At 43.5% G+C, this 18,125-nt stretch overlaps 1 protein-coding gene across 1 annotated transcript in view; it reads left to right on the top strand.

Annotated features, from left to right (window-relative positions):
• The window catches only part of NCAPD3 (non-SMC condensin II complex subunit D3), an 89,199-nt gene that overhangs the window by 6,704 nt on the left and 64,370 nt on the right, over window positions 1–18,125 (top strand). Inside the window, exons 2-7 of the mRNA XM_075603374.1 lie at window positions 8,941–9,095; window positions 11,215–11,377; window positions 12,398–12,582; window positions 13,498–13,653; window positions 15,674–15,732; window positions 16,879–16,966. Of these exons, the coding sequence (XP_075459489.1) occupies window positions 8,941–9,095; window positions 11,215–11,377; window positions 12,398–12,582; window positions 13,498–13,653; window positions 15,674–15,732; window positions 16,879–16,966 (806 nt within the window). The remainder of the gene's footprint in view (window positions 1–8,940; window positions 9,096–11,214; window positions 11,378–12,397; window positions 12,583–13,497; window positions 13,654–15,673; window positions 15,733–16,878; window positions 16,967–18,125) is intronic.

Genomic DNA, 18,125 nt, shown 5'->3' with positions numbered 1-18,125 from the left:
AGTGCTCCCATTGATTTGTCATCAGGGGGGTCCTTTCCCTATCTGGCTCTGCATTTGGCTCCCTGTGTATGCAGCAGTGTTATGTACCTCACTGCAGCCTTGTAACACAGAGTTGCACTACTAATGCACTATTAATGCTCCCAGTGCCTGTGTATCACAACACCTGTGTAGAGTGCACACTAGTTGTTTCCCCCACAGGGTCATATACATTGTGCATTCACTACATTCTCAAACTAGTGTTGTGAGAATCCACAGTTTCTCTTATCTACTGTGCATCACACGAGTTATGACACTACCTGGTCATCCAGAGTGAATGCACATCAGAACTGCACAGTACACTCTTTAGGTTTTAAATATATTTGTTATGTTTGCATTTTTCAATAAATAAAAGTTTATTAATTTGATTAGTAGGGTTGAGTGCATCACATAGGGTTCTCTCCTCTCTCCTCCTATACGCTAAGTTTCACCCTGATAGCACCTCCCTAGAAAGTCTATTTTGAGCTGAGCAGGATTCTCCCCTCCCCACCCCTCCCCCTCCCCTTCCCACCCCTCCCCTTCCCACCCCTCCCCTTCCCACCCCTCCCCCTCCCCTTCCCCCACTGACTGAAATAATCCCAATCCTCAGGGCTCAGCTGTGTGTGGAAATGACTTGATTGAAGTCTCAATTAAACATATGTCTGGTCATATGAGCATATATTAAGATGTGTGAGGCTCTATATATGATAATACAAGTAGGTGTACAGGTATAACTGGAGACAATACACAGAACTCTATATATACCATAAAGGCACTGTCTAAATCCCCAGAAAACCAAAGTACATACCCATAATGTTTGATGGAGCCTCAGTGGAACAGCTGCTCAGACTCAGAAGTGTGCGTGCGTCACACCTGCATCTCAGGTAAGTTGAAGGTGGTCCCGTGGGGTCCGACGGCGGAGCACTGCTGTTTGAAGAAATTCGGGGCTGCACACCAGTTCCAGTTAAAAATCGATTTATTGAGTGTACAGCAAGCACTCTGATGCGTTTCAGGACAGTTGTCCCTTTATCAAAGAGTAACTGCGCGTCTACTGAGTTCTCCATTATGTAGTATAACTCCCGCCCCCAACCGTGACGTCACACGCTTCGTTACTATCGCGTGATTTGGGGAGGCCCCCATCCCATTGGATGCCATGTCAGCCAATCGCGCACGGCATGGGTGAATAATTAAGTAATGAGACTAGCATTGGAGCCACGGACTCTTGCTCCCGCCTCTACTAGTGACGTCACACGCTCTGTGTATATCGGATGCTTGTTTGGTTTAACCTGTTAGTTAGATAGTATATACCCCATTACCACTTATAATACAGAAGTATATAATGTCTGGGCATAGCTGGGGAGTATATAGCACAATGGAGACACTCAGGAAAAAACAAAACACAAATATAGTGACATTAAAAGCATATGATGAACAAATATTCAAAATAAAAATTACAAGAATTACAAAAGCGCAACGTTTAAAAACAAAGCAAATGAGATGGAAGACATATATATTGGAAATAAACATATATTCTAATCATAATGAAATTTCATGTATGTGTCTTGTATATTGAAAATAGACTGATAATGACGTCTGAAACATACATCCTAATCATAGTGAAATTTCATGTAAATATCTTACATATTCCTACTGAAGCAAGATCATACAATTATTCATTTGGATCAAGCCCTCTACTGATAACATTTGACTGCTCCTATGAATAGGATCCACATACAGTGCTGCTATTATTCTAATCAAGCGAGAAAAAATACGATTTGTTCGGAGTATCTATATGATAATATCTTTTGCATATACAAAAAGCAGGTTCATGAGGTTAGGCATATTATTTTTTATATATTAATATACAGAATCTTAACCTACTGTATTGTAACCAACATTTTCTCAGAAGAATCTCTCTGATGAATTATACTAGTATTCCCTGTAGCGCACAAATGCATGAATAGCATAGCTGTATTTGATTTATGTATAAATATAAAAATGGTCGGTATAGCACTTAATCATGCACAGTACATCACTCTTCAAGATCTCAATCTAAGAAGTGTTTAAGTTCCCAATCTAGATTCATGCCCCTGGGTGCCAATGTCCCAAGGGCATAAATCCAGAACATTTCTCTCTTATCTTAGTGAGAAAGTTATCTCTTAAAAAATTCTTTTTTTCTAGGGCTGTGAATAACACTAACATTCTTTCGCAGGCTAATAGAGATGAATTTGATTCACCCCCTTCCCCTGTTGATATACCAACCAAATTGTCCTTTAGAGAATTGACCGTAATTCAAGATATGAATGATCTGCTCACTGAACAAGAGTCAGGAGAGCCTTCAACAATTGATGTTGAGCAGCAATTCAATTTCCTGGTAGAGAGTAAACATACAAATTTAAAGAACAAATCAGTTTTTTGCCCGTTTTTCAATAAAGGTGCTCATATTGAAACCTTTGAAAAACTGGTCGAAAAGGATCTACAGATATTGGCAAGGGGCTATAAACTGTCTACATCACCACACAATAATCTCTCAAAGGTTGAGAAATCAAATCTTAATCTATTTAGGGAAAGGAGTGACATAGTCATTAAAAATGCGGATAAGGGTGGAGCTGTGGTGGTTATGCATGCAGATCTTTATTTACAGGAAGCCTTGAGACAGCTTGGCAATACAGAGGCGTACTGCAAATTAGAAAGAAACCCCACAGCTCCATACCTTATTGAGATAAGAGAACTCTTGGAAATGGGCAGGGAGTTGGGAGTCCTAACACAAAAAGAATATCAGTTTATTTACAACCAATCTCCCACAGTACCTATTTTTCACCATCTCCCAAAGATCCATAAGTCTCTGGTCAACCCTCCAGGGAGACCAATTATATCGAGCATTGGATCTTTGGGAGATGGTCTTTCTGGGTACGTGGATCAATTTTTGCAACCCTTGGTCAAGAGGTTACCGTCATTCTTGCGAGATTCTATTGACTTGTTGACAGATATACAAGAAATCACATGAACTCATTCCTATCGGTGGGTCACATTAGATGTGACCTCCCTGTACACTATTATTAATCACACACTGGGTATTAAGGCTATAAGTTATTTTCTTAATCACTCTAATATCCACCTTGCACAGAGCACCTTCATCCTTGATTCTATCATCTTATTACAGCACAATTATTTTTTATTTAATAACACCTATTATTTACAAACACAAGGCACGGCTATGGGGACCTCCTTCGCACCCTCATATGCCAATTTATTCATGGGCTTTTGGGAAACCACTTTTATTTTTGGTGATGCTAACCCATTTAGACAATATATCATTTATTATCGTCGCTATATAGACGACTTATTAATTATTTGGTCTGGTAGCATTTCTATCTTTCACAAATTTCTTGTATATCTGAACGACAATGTCTTTAACCTCAAATTCACCTCAAATATACATGAAAGCGAGATTGACTATCTTGACCTACATTTATACATAGATTCTGATCTTAGAATTCAAACTAAGATGTTTAGGAAAGAAAACTCCAGAAACTCCCTGCTCATGGCCAACAGTGCACATCCCAGACCCCTGATCAGAGGGATTCCGAAAGGGCAATATCTGAGACTTCGGAGACTATGTTCAACAGATGAGTCATTTCTGAGTCAGCCACAAGAACTATCAGAAAGGTTCAGATGTAGGGGTTATAGGGATGAAGACATTAATAGTGCCCTAGATCATGCACTTAAAATGGACAGGTCGACACTACTAACACAAAAATCTAATAAACAAAAACAATCAAGATCCCTAGATGGATCACCATTGTTTATTACTACATACTCTAAACAGGCCAACCAGATTAGAGCCATTCTGAAAAAGCATTGGGACATATTGAAACTAGACAAAGATCTAGAGACATATATACAAGATCAGCCAAAGATGGTATTTAAAAGGGCAAAAACAATAGCCAACAAAGTGTCGCCTAGTTTGTTTGATCCCAAGAAAAAGAACTACAAACTAAAAACCAAAGGCTTTTTCAGATGTGGAGACTGTAGAATGTGCCGACATGCTTCCCCTATAAAAAATATAAGAAATGTGAACACAAAGAGAACTCATACTCTCAATTCCATGATGACATGTAATACAAAATTTGTGATATATCTCCTTAGATGTTCATGTGGTAGTTCATATGTAGGCAGGACAATACGCCCACTAAAAGAGAGGATTGTTGAACATGTTAGAGCTATCAGAAATATGGATGTGAGATACCCTGTTGCACGTCATTTTGCAAGGTGTCAATCAGGTTCCCTGACGAATTTCTGCTTAAGCGCGCTTGAACACATAAGGCCACATGTGCGGGGAGGAGATAGAGAATCCCTCAATAAGAGAGAAATGTTCTGGATTTATGCCCTTGGGACATTGGCACCCAGGGGCATGAATCTAGATTGGGAACTTAAACACTTCTTAGATTGAGATCTTGAAGAGTGATGTACTGTGCATGATTAAGTGCTATACCGACCATTTTTATATTTATACATAAATCAAATACAGCTATGCTATTCATGCATTTGTGCGCTACAGGGAATACTAGTATAATTCATCAGAGAGATTCTTCTGAGAAAACGTTGGTTACAATACAGTAGGTTAAGATTCTGTATATTAATATATAAAAAATAATATGCCTAACCTCATGAACCTGCTTTTTGTATATGCAAAAGATATTATCATATAGATACTCCGAACAAATCATATTGTTTCTCGCTTGATTAAAATAATAGCAGCACTGTATGTGGATCCTATTCATAGGAGCAGTCAAATGTTATCAGTAGAGGGCTTGATCCAAATGAATAATTGTATGATCTTGCTTCAGTAGGAATATGTAAGATATTTACATGAAATTTCACTGATTAGGATGTATGTTTCAGACGTCATTATCAGTCTATTTTCAATATACAAGACACATACATGAAATTTCATTATGATTAGAATATATGTTTATTTCCAATATATATGTCTTCCATCTCATTTGCTTTGTTTTTAAACATTGCGCTTTTGTAATTCTTGTAATTTTTATTTTGAATATTTGTTCATCATATGCTTTTAATGTCACTATATTTGTGTTTTGTTTTTTCCTGAGTGTCTCCATTGTGCTATATACTCCCCAGCTATGCCCAGACATTATATACTTCTGTATTATAAGTGGTAATGGGGTATATACTATCTAACTAACAGGTTAAACCAAACAAGCATCCGATATACACAGAGCGTGTGACGTCACTAGTAGAGGCGGGAGCAAGAGTGCTCCAATGCTAGTCTCATTACTTAATTATTCACCCATGCCGTGCGCGATTGGCTGACATGGCATCCAATGGGATGGGGGCCTCCCCAAATCACGCGATAGTAACGAAGCGTGTGACGTCACGGTTGGGGGCGGGAGTTATACTACATAATGGAGAACTCAGTAGACGTGCAGTTGTCCCTTTATCAAAGAATAACTGTCCTGAAACGCGTCAAAGTGCTTGCTGTACACTTCAGATGACCACTCAATAAATCGATTTTTAACTGGAACTGGTGTGCAGCCCCGAATTTCTTCAAACAGCAGTGCTCCGCCGTCGGACCCCACGGGACCACCTTCAACACACACACACACACACACACTCCCTTCTTCAACACACACACACACACACTCCCTTCTTCACACACACACACACACACACACACACACACACACTCCCTTCTTCACACACACACACACACACACACTCCCTTCTTCATACACACACACACACACACACTCCCTTCTTCACACACACTCTCCCTTCTTCACACACACTCTCCCTTCTTCACACACACTCTCTCCCTTCTTCACACACACTCTCTCCCTTCTTCACACACACTCTCTCCCTTCTTCACACACACACTCTCCCTTCTTCACACACACACTCTCCCTTCTTCACACACACACTCTCCCTTCTTCACACACACACTCTCCCTTCTTCACACACACACTCTCCCTTCTTCACACACACACTCTCCCTTCTTCACACACACACACACTCTCCCTTCTTCACACACACACTCTCCCTTCTTCACACACACACTCTCCCTTCTTCACACACACACTCTCCCTTCTTCACACACACACTCTCCCTTCTTCACACACACACTCTCCCTTCACACACACACTCTCCCTTCACACACACACTCTCCCTTCACACACACACTCTCCCTTCTTCACACACACTCTCCCTTCACACACACACTCTCCCTTCACACACACACTCTCCCTTCACACACACACTCTCCCTTCACACACACACTCTCCCTTCACACACACACTCTCCCTTCACACACACACTCTCCCTTCACACACACACTCTCCCTTCACACACACACTCTCCCTTCACACACACACTCTCCATTCACACACACACTCTCCCTTCTTCACACACACACTCTCCCTTCACACACACACTCTCCCTTCTTCACACACACACTCTCCCTTCACACACACACTCTCCCTTCTTCACACACACACTCTCCCTTCTTCACACACACACTCTCCCTTCTTCACACACACACTCTCCCTCCTTCACACACACACTCTCCCTCCTTCACACACACACTCTCCCTCCTTCACACACACACTCTCCCTCCTTCACACACACACTCTCCCTTCTTCACACACACACTCTCCCTTCTTCACACACACACTCTCCCTTCTTCACACACACACTCTCCCTTCTTCACACACACACTCTCCCTTCTTCACACACACACTCTCCCTTCTTCACACACACACTCACTCTCCCTTCTTCACACACACACTCACTCTCCCTTCTTCACACACACACACTCACTCTCCCTTCTTCACACACACACACTCACTCTCCCTTCTTCACACACACACACTCACTCTCCCTTCTTCACACACACACACTCACTCTCCCTTCTTCACACACACACACTCACTCTCCCTTCTTCACACACACACACTCACTCTCCCTTCTTCACACACACACACTCACTCTCCCTTCTTCACACACACACACACTCTCCCTTCTTCACACACACACACACTCTCCCTTCTTCACACACACACACTCACTCTCCCTTCTTCACACACACACACTCACTCTCCCTTCTTCACACACACACACTCACTCTCCCTTCTTCACACACACACACTCACTCTCCCTTCTTCACACACACACACACTCTCCCTTCTTCACACACACACACACTCTCCCTTCTTCACACACACACACACTCTCCCTTCTTCACACACACACACACTCTCCCTTCTTCACACACACACACACTCTCCCTTCTTCACACACACACACACTCTCCCTTCTTCACACACACACACACTCTCCCTTCTTCACACACACACACACACTCTCCCTTCTTCACACACACACACACTCTCCCTTCACACACACACACACACACTCTCCCTTCACACACACACACACACACTCTCCCTTCACACACACACACACACTCTCCCTTCACACACACACACACACTCTCCCTTCACACACACACACACACTCTCCCTTCACACACACACACACTCTCCCTTCTTCACACACACACACACACTCTCCCTTCTTCACACACACACACACACTCTCCCTTCTTCACACACACACACACACTCTCCCTTCACACACACACACACACACTCTCCCTTCACACACACACACACACACTCTCCCTTCACACACACACACACACACTCTCCCTTCACACACACACACACACACACTCTCCCTTCACACACACACACTCTCCCTTCTTCACACACACACACACACTCTCCCTTCTTCACACACACACACACACACTCTCCCTTCTTCACACACACACACACTCTCCCTTCTTCACACACACGCGCACTCCCTCCCTTCACACACACACGCGCGCGCGCACACTCCCTCCTACTGCACCTGTGTGTTCTGTGACAAAACAGCTGTTCCTATTTCTTCCTGTCAGATCTGTCTTTTGCTGATGTAATGTTCCTGATCCTTCAGCTAATTACAGCTGCTTGAAAATCAATTACTGATTTCATCAATGATTCGTGTGTTATAGGGAATTTCTCACTACTTGTATGTGTTTATTGGTATACAAAACCCCAACATACATTTGTTTTATTGGTATTGGCTCGCTTGTAAGCTCATGTATTTCAAGTTGACAGTTAATGTATACTCTACCTATTTTTGTTGGACAGTCTACTTTAAAAATGAAAATGGTATAACTGCATCTGTGAAGGATTGCCATGTGGATCCTTTCACATACTGCAACATACTGACACTTCTCAAGGATCCAGCTGTCAAAACAACTGAACTTTTGCTATTGAGGGAAGGGGATTAATGGCCCAGTAGCTTTTTACCACAGGAGATCGCCGGCTGTAGGACCAGTTTAGTACACAACACACTTCTGTGCTGGAATTTATATTTTGTAGGTCTGCTGGCTCAGGTGATAAGACTTGAGCCTGAAAGGGAAAATCCCTTTCACCCAAGTACAGTATAGTGCTTGAACACCTTATAACCGAGCTCTTGTGCGTTAAACCTTTTGTTATGGTTACCTAAATTAAACCTGCTGTCTTCTGGACTAATAACTTGGAAGGCGGCGAACTGCAGGGTAGTGTCTGCTGCCTAATCCCATCAATCCATGGACCTCTTGTATATCAAAGATTCAAGGAAGTGTCTGCAAAGTTAACTTTTACTACAAAACTGTTTTTTTGTTTTTGTTTGCCTTCCTTTGGATCAATATACTCTAAGTACGGATATAGGATAAAATATCTGCCATCTAAATTTAGCATAGGTTGAACTTGATGGATGCATGTCTTTTTTTCATCCTCAACTACCATGTAACTGTAGAGCATCGAATCAAAGGGGTATCTGCAGTCCCACAATGAACTCTTTGATTTCTTGCAGCCTGGGTGGATACAGTATGGGAGCTCGACTTCACAGAGACGGAGCCCCTGGATCCCAAAGTGGAAGCAGAGATCACAGAAAATGGATTAGAAGTGTTCAACAGTTTGTATGAGAGCCTCTTACTCTTCGCCTCTGAAGACCATGAAAACACACGGGTAAAGTAATGCTAAAGTCTCTGCTAGTGGAGGCTGAGCACGTGCTCCATGCACTGGGGGGCTATAGAATTAATTTTATTTTGCAGCTCTCTGCCAGTGTTTCACATGGTAAAACAATACAATGTTGTGAATCTATACACTATCGCTCATGAGAAGATTTGGGCAACCCTTAGTTTATATAGGTGTGGAGTGGGTCTGCAAGCTAGGTCCCTGCTGCAGCTGGCGGTGCGCGCCTCTCACCAGCCCCTTACCACCTCCCTAGCTCCTCAGTGGCGCCTCGGTCCCCGGCTCACTACGCACTGTACTGTGACGCGTCAGCCAGCAGGGGCTACAATAGGATTGTGATCCACAGCGGCGATGCATCACGTGGTGTGGCAGGGAGCCAATGAAGAGGGGAGATCGCTGGCAGGGGGGTTGGATCCTTCCTCAACCATGCTCCGCCCTCAATGCTACACGCACAGATGCACAGGCGCGCACACACGTGTGCATCATGGCTGCGCCCACCCCGTCATAGCTGCGCCCAGCCAATCCATTTTGGCCACGCCCCCCACGCCTAAAAATTGCTCACTGCAGATCGCGGTGAAGTGCTGTGCACGCGCCGCCTGGACACAGTGCGGGCGCATGCAGCGGGGCCTTGGCCAAATGATTTAAGATGTGGCAGCAATTTGCTATTTATTAAATAAGCTCATTGGTGGTTATTATAATATACTTGTACGGTTCAAACCTTAGAAATTGGGTGATTTAAATGCCTTTGTCTATATTTTGTCTCTGGATTTTGAAGGAAAAGAGGAGACACCACCTAGACTTTATGAAAATGTGTTATTGCAAATCAATCCTGTTATAAATTGGATAGAATCAAGGAAGGGTTTTCTAATAGTCCATTTAGCTTTGTGTATCCCACATCATCCACGCTGCATGTTTTTTCCCAAGAAATATACAGATCATGTAAAACATTTTAAAGGGGGGGGGGATACAGAACAGACTTAAAGCATGAGACATGAAAGCAAACTTTGCGACGAGTTGTATCATCGTAAAGCAAAATGTGTTTAGATTAGGCGTGGACAAAAATGTTAACTTGGGAGCAAGCGCGTTGTTGGGAGCCATAGTTTTGTTGAGGGTGGAGTGGGGGGTCACACGGCGCGCGGCTGTTCTCTCCACCTGTTCAGGAGGAAATCTGTTTCCAGTTGTCCAGCCCCTTTCAGTGTGCGTGCTGCCCCTTTCACAGTGCGTGCTGCCCCTTTCACAGTGCGTGCTGCCCCTTTCACAGTGCGTGCTGCCCCTTTCACAGTGCGTGCTGCCCCTTTCACAGTGCGTGCTGCCCCTTTCACAGTGCGTGCTGCCCCTTTCACAGTGCGTGCTGCCCCTTTCACAGTGCGTGCTGCCCCTTTCACAGTGCGTGCTGCCCCTTTCACAGTGCGTGCTGCCCCTTTCACAGTGCGTGCTGCCCCTTTCACAGTGCGTGCTGCCCCTTTCACAGTGCGTGCTGCCCCTTTCACAGTGCGTGCTGCCCCTTTCACAGTGCGTGCTGCCCCTTTCACAGTGCGTGCTGCCCCTTTCACAGTGCGTGCTGCCCCTTTCACAGTGCGTGCTGCCCCTTTCACAGTGCGTGCTGCCCCTTTCACAGTGCGTGCTGCCCCTTTCACAGTGCGTGCGGCCCCTTTCACAGTGCGTGCTGCCCCTTTCACAGTGCGTGCGGCCCCTTTCACAGTGCGTGCTGCCCCTTTCACAGTGCGTGCTGCCCCTTTCACAGTGCGTGCTGCCCCTTTCACAGTGCGTGCTGCCCCTTTCACAGTGCGTGCTGCCCCTTTCACAGTGCGTGCTGCCCCTTTCACAGTGCGTGCTGCCCCTTTCACAGTGCGTGCTGCCCCTTTCACAGTGCGTGCTGCCTCAGCTTTTTTTCTTCTGTAAACTAGAGTCCATATTTTGAGGGGAGTAATGGTTGCATACATTTGTCTCTTTCTCCCTCCTTCTTGCAGTTATAATTCTCTCTGTGGCTTTAGATCTCTATCATTGTATAATACTACAGATGTCATCATGTCACCTCAGGCAATAGACTTCTGAACAGAGTGGGTGTGCAAAGATTGTGCCTTCACTCACTGGCTCGTGTCTTGTTTTATAGAGTGTCTGGCTCGTGTTCAATGAAAATGACGTCTGCCGTAACGCCCTCGTGGCCGTGCTCTATCACTTCATTCAGACGGGCGAGAGTAAAAAGGCGGGTATCATGCAGCGGGTCTTTGCCCTGCATGCTGCTGGCCTCTACTTCCTGCTTCTGGAGGTTCCAGGTAAACCTCCCACATGTCATTTGAGCCATACATGCAATAACACTGGGTGCATGGTCCACGATTTACTCTCATATTGTGACCAGGGCTGCTATTGTTGGAACTCTGGGGCACTTGTTTTCCCTTTTTAAGAAGTAGCGTAAACAAGACTCCATATAGTGATTAGGAAACTGATCGGAATGAGTGGAATACTTACTGGGAGCAGATCAATGCATTTCCTACCACAATTTTTTTTATTTGCACAAAGTTTGTTATTGTAGCATATATATTCAGTGCTATTTTCTTAGCTTAGTGTACTGCTACTATTTTCCTTACAACCACCGCCACGGGTAGTGACCAATATAGTTATTTTGGTGACGGCCTTTTTCATCCTTAAGTGGGCAGCTTTATCTGCAGAGCAGTAACTTGGTCTGATTAAAAAGCATTGCTGCAGCTTTTTATTTTGAATAAGCTTTTATTCCAGTACAAATTTTAGTATACTGTACAAATGCTTGCAACCCTGCACTTTACTTCTCCTAAGCATCGTGTGTTCAGAAACCACCGTACGCTAAATCCGCTATATTAAAAGGAAAGCATCTCTAATAATTACATCTGTAAGTGCCACTGCACCGTAGTACATTTTACTCCCTAGCATCCAATCAAACAATCGCTGCTCTAAAGAGGAACTATTTTGTTGGTTGGATTGCAGTTGGTAGGTGCACCAAACAATGGCAAATCTGGTGTAGGTCGATGGCTACATACAGTATAGAAGCATATCGCATTAAAAAGCCCAATAATTTGCCATCAAACTAGTCTGAGTATACACGTATTAATGTTGTAGAGCAGCGGTGGCCGGCTCCAGTCCTCAAGGGCCACCAGCAGTCTGTTATTGGGGATACCCCTACTTCAGCACAGGTCATTCTGATTGAGGCACCTGTGCTTGAAAACGGGATAAACTGACCTGTTGGTGGCCCTTGAGGACTGGAGTTGGCCGCCCCTGTTTGTAGAGAGCTATTGTTCCTCACATCTCTTCCGAATTTGCAGGTAGTGTAGCCAGCCAGGTTTTCCACACGGTCCTGTTTGGTAAATGTGTTAACACGCTGGAGAAGAGCTGGCCCAAGGATCCCGACTTCAATCGTAAAAGGAAAAAGGACACGGCAAAGCGCTCTCAGGCGGAGCCCCGGGGGGGAAGGAAAAGACCCAGACCAACCCGTAGAGAGGACCCAGAGGTAAATGTGCTCATGGCTTTGAGCAAAGAAAATAACCCATTCCTCTTCTGCACACACTCCATTTGTTTTCAGTTGTTACCCAGAGTCTGATATGGGTGCTTCAATCGCTCTTCTGCAACGTAAAAATGACTACAATTGTTATCAATGTTTCACGAGCTACGTGTCCTCTTCATCAATTGCAAATAACTGATGAAGCAGGCAGGTGAATCCTGGAATGTTGTGGTTTTTTTACAATGAAAAAAATTATTTTCAGAAACTAATGTTGCACCATAAATGTTTTTCAGCACTGAATTACAGTAACTGTCTTTCAATGGAAACCAACTTTCTGTACCATCTGGTGATCAAATAAACCTGATGGTGTAGACCAGTGTTTTTCAACCAGGGTTCCCCAGGCCTCTCAAGGGTTCTCTGCAATTTTCAGGTCATTTAAAAATGATGCCAAATACAGAAGAATTTACAATGCATCTGATCTCAGACGCACTATTAGAGAGGGTTGGGGTTCCTTACAATGCATCTGATCTCAGACGCACTATTAGAGAGGGTTGGGGTTCCTTACAATGCATCTGATCTCAGACGCACTATTAGAGAGGGTTGGGGTTCCTTACAATGCATCTGATCTCACACTATTAGAGGATTGTGGTTCCGCATAATTTCACATGGGGTTCCTTAACCAAAAAAAGTTGGAAACCATTGGTGTATGCTATGTAGCGGTGCTTCCCATGTCTATGCCACTCTACATATGCTCTTGTCTGTAGCAAGTTGCCCTGAAAAAATATGTGCCTTTTTGTCTGAAAGGGTTCTGTTTTATTTAACCCGGGATACTTCCCATCATTATACAATGTTCTTTTGGAGATGTATTTCTTTAAACTTTGCAACGTACAGACAGTGGACCTTAAATATCTCTCTGCATTTCAGCTAAATGATTTGTCGGACGAGGAAGAAATATATTTCTCTGCCCGTGATCTCCTGAACATCCGAGAGTCCATCTTCCTTCTACTAAAGAACTTCCTGCGGCTCCTACCCAAGTTCTCGCTGAAGGAGAAGCCAGAGAGTGCGCTGCACTGCATGCAGGTGAGGAGTACATGGAAAGTCAAATACCACTTCCCAGCCTCGCAAATCACTTTGATGTACACTGAATATCGAATCAAGCTAAACCCTTTGCAAAGCCCAAACGTTGCAGGCATTTTGATAATAAAGTGGTCAAGTGTACATTACTTCCTAGGACCAGGGTGAACAAATGACACTTGTTTAATGAGTTGGATTATCGACACATTTAAATAAAAAATAGTGCGTATTTATAGAATTTGATTTTTAACTTTCTTTGCTCAATTGGTTTGAGTGTGTAGTGAAGCGGGCTCTTAACATTAGATGAAGTTTGCAATGAATTGCAGCCTCTTCCAATAGTGGTTGAACGGGTAAAGCCGGGATGGAGAAGATTCTCGGGAGCCTAACACTTTCCTGCTGTGCGCAGTGGTGACTGACCTGTCGGTTACAGCTGCAATCTGCAGCAGTGTTCTTCCGCTACATCAAAGCTGGGCCTAGCATGCTGGGACCAGGAGCCGCGGTGACGGTTGGTCCTATTCGGAGAGCCGGAGACGGGGGCTGTGGAAGAGCTAGTCTGATAGTTGAGGGTTGGAGCGCTTCTGTACGCTGCCTGCCCCTGCTCTCAGTGCAAACTGTGGCAGGGGAAGAGGAATGACGGAAAGAGACTGTTGCAGATATAAAATACTTTCTGTATTTCTTGCCACCCTGGTGTAAAGTAATTCTGTTGCTGTCATTCAAACAGATTTGTAAAACAAAGTACCTGATATGATTAAAGTGGCAAAGGACCTGACAAATGGAGTACAGTTTTATGCACCGCTTCATAAGACATTATGTAACTAGAAAAAATGCAGAGAAGAGCCACCAAATGAATAAAGGGGGTGGACAATCTGATTTATGAGGAGAGACTAGCTAAATTAGATTTATTTACATTAGTAAAGAGGCGTTTTAAGATGGGGATATGATAACATATACAAATATATTCGGGGACAATACAAGGAGCTTTCAAAATAATTATTCCACGGGCAGTACAAAGGACTCAGGGCCATCCCTTAAGGTTGGCGGAAAGGAGACTTCCCCAGAAACAAAGGAAAGGGTTCTTTACAGTAAGGGCAGTTGGTGTGGAATTCATTACCCATGGAGATTGTGATGGCAGATACAATAGATTTTTGTTCAAAAAAAGGTTGGACATCTTTTTAGAAAGGCAAGGTATACAGGGATATACCAAATAAGTATACATGGGAAGAATGTTGATCCAGGGAGTAATCTGATTGCCAATATTTGGAGTTGGGAAATAATTTATTTTTTCCCCTTATGAAATATAATTGGATGATATTTCACTGGAGGTTTTTATGTTTGCCTTCCTTTGGATCAATAAACTGTAAATACAAATCTAGGCTAAAGTATCTGTCGTCTAAATTTAACATAGGTTGAATTTTGGATGTCTCTTTTTTTTTTTTGTTTGTTTTTGTTTGTTTACCCCCCCCCCCCCAACCTTATCTACTACTTATATACAGAAAATTAGCACAGAATTTGACTGTAAAATATCTTGGAAACCTTGGAATGTATTAGTTGTTGAAAACATCGATCAGGCTCAAGATGAAGATACCGATGTAACACTGTGTTGTCCCCTCGTGCATTACGATGAGTTATTGTGCAGTGTTCTGCACATGCACTGCTATAGAATGATGAGGGAAATCGGTGATTTTCTCCATTTATAACGTGTTACCTGGGAAGGAAATACCATATGCAACACCCTTTTTAACATGCACAAATATATAGAAACTCTAACTGTGTACAGTTGGAACGAAAATGCTTGTATAATTAATACTCGCTTTTTCTACTGGTTGTTACTATGGATTTATCGGGATGCAATCCGCAGATGTAAGTCTTTGCATGGCTCATGGCATCCTTTTTGGCTAGTTGAATTTAAATTTGGATATCGCCTCTGAGATTGATACCAATGTGCGCCTGACGTCACTGTACTTTCTTATCCAGATTGAAATAAAGATGGTAGTGCAAACGTTTCCACACTTTTTCGTCTTTCCAGATCTTCATTCACCTGACCAGTTTTGAGACGGTCCCCCAAGAGATGCCGTTCTCTGCCACGTAAGTTCCTATCGGCTTGCACTATAAATAAAAATGTGTTTGCTTTCAATATATCCTCTTAAGCCACATTTTCAATCTGTAATGAGAGTTTGGTATTGATGAGAGAAGAGATTTTGTCAGCACACTGCTATTTAGCGGAGGTACTGGCAGTTACAGGGTGTTTTGTTCGCTGGACATTGCTGTTTATTCGGCAGTCAGTTGCACTACTTATCAAACAGTTGTGGACTCGTTAGGCTATGAGGTTTCCGGAGCTTGTAGCATGTGATCGCACAAGTGTTTGCTATGTTTTCTAATTGGACCACTTCCCTACCAAGTGTTTATTAGGAGCATTACAATAGAGCCTGTCATTTTACACAGTCAACTCTACTCCCTGCCCATCAACACCAATTACATGGGTAATACTGCATTACAGTTTTCCTTTATTGATTAATTGATTTAATAAAGCTCAAGTATCTTTTAATACTATTGGTCAAGGGTATTACACTACTCTACGTGGGATCTATAGCGTGTCTACTGTGTGTGTTTTATACCACCTTATTTTAGTATTTATCACCATTAAAGATTGATTTTAATACTTTCACAAATCCTTCATTTCGGGCGTTTGAGTGCTATATGTTAGGTCTCTGTTCTCTCATCAATACCATATTTAACCTACCCATCAGCACCCCTCCCCCAGCCTTATTGCATTATTACTTGGATGCAGCTGGGTTTCAGTGTTAATGTAATGAGAGTTTACAATATTTGTGTGGAGACATTTGTTTCTTCTTAGGTTGTTTTGCCATGGTTCTCCAAATTGGTGGACTTACTCTAATGCTAGGAAACGTCATGTTTCTGGGAGGGGAAAAGCCACACGCATTTTTATTTATTTATTTATTTTCCCCCTCCCCTGCTGTGTTCACACTCCTTTTTCCCATTCCCTCCAGCTTTTCTCAAACCGCTAGCTAAAATAAAAAAAAGGAGCCCTTCCTCATGGTACAGAATTTGCTGCTGTGTCTGGCATATGGAATACAGAACTGCTCTGCAATGTTACTGGCCCATCTGGCAGCGGATGGATTAGAGACTGTAATGTTTGAAGTCCCAAACCTAATAAATTATTAGCAAATATAGTTTTTCTTGTCTCATATTGTCTCCTGCTTTCCATTTTAGCTCCGTCAACCGCATGAAGTATGTGCCAGAACTAGCCTACCATGGTCTGCGGCTGCTGTGCTTGCCGATCCACGGGGAAGGGTATCAGGTAGGGATATTCTGCATGTGTGCTCCCCAGTGCCAGAACTGAACTCCCTTTTTTTATATACTGCTTTGCAAGTTTTTGTCCGCTTCTTTATCTGTGGGTACTTCAATTGCACATGTTGTAACTTCCTTGTGGCAGGGAAATCTCTACCTTCTGTACTAGGATGTGTTAATTTTGTTGCTATATGTTTGTATATTATAATTTTTTTTCTTTCCTTTTCACCATGGCAGTGGGCACCGTAGGGTTAACTCTATCCTCAGCTGAGTAGGACAGAAAATTGAATTCTTGCAGGTAGGTCATAAAAGGCTTCTCCCACTACCTGCAGATAGTCTTTTTCCTGTCCTAAGCTAGGAGTAGTTTATTTTTTAATAGGACTCGCCGGACTATAGCTATTGCAGTCAAACCAGGGAGTCTCGCATCTCTTTCCCCCTGAAGCTCCGTTTGACGTACCGTGGGTGGTAGAAAGATGCGTCGGAGAACGCAGCGAGCAGATCAGAGGCTCAAATTATTTACCGAACAGGCGTCTGAGAACGCAGCGGAGTGGGGGTGACAGACCGGCAAAGCGTCCCATGCAAGTGCATATAGCGCGCATGCTCGAGCGTGTGCTACGATCCCACAGGCGGGTGTGTGCGCGAGAGCCAAGCGCTCCGATTGGACGCATTGAGGCTGGCGACAGAGCAACGGCACACAGCTGTGTGAAGGTGTCCTGGAAGCAGCCGCAGCATGGAACGCTCGGAGACAGGAGAAACCAGCTGCAAGAAGCTGAAAGGTTTGGAAGCCACCATGGAAGCTGGAGGAAGTAAAGGGTCGCTTACAACATTTAGGTGAGCCCTTAGTTTAGATTAAAAGAGAGTTGATTTATAATGGATCTTAAAAATATTTTTTCACCTTAGTACTATGGTTATACAACCGGAAGAAGGAACTTCTAAGAACTTCAAAATAAAAAGCTGCTTAAAAAAAACTAAATGGTGTGCAGCTTGTGAAACCAGCGTAAGAAGCTTTGTGCAGAGAGGCTTAACGCAGCAGCAGGAGAGACAAATGAGCAAATGGATACTTTCTTATGGATGAAAGGTATAGTAAAGCAGAGTGTGGCGTCTGCTGCGCAACAAGCCGTGAAGCCAGCGCCAAAGTGAGCAAGGTCTCAGGCCAGGGTGGCTATAGT

This window comes from Ascaphus truei, chromosome 6 (assembly GCF_040206685.1).
Source record: "Ascaphus truei isolate aAscTru1 chromosome 6, aAscTru1.hap1, whole genome shotgun sequence".
Lineage (NCBI taxonomy): Eukaryota > Metazoa > Chordata > Amphibia > Anura > Ascaphidae > Ascaphus > Ascaphus truei.
This window is presented reverse-complemented; position numbering and strand designations above follow the sequence as displayed.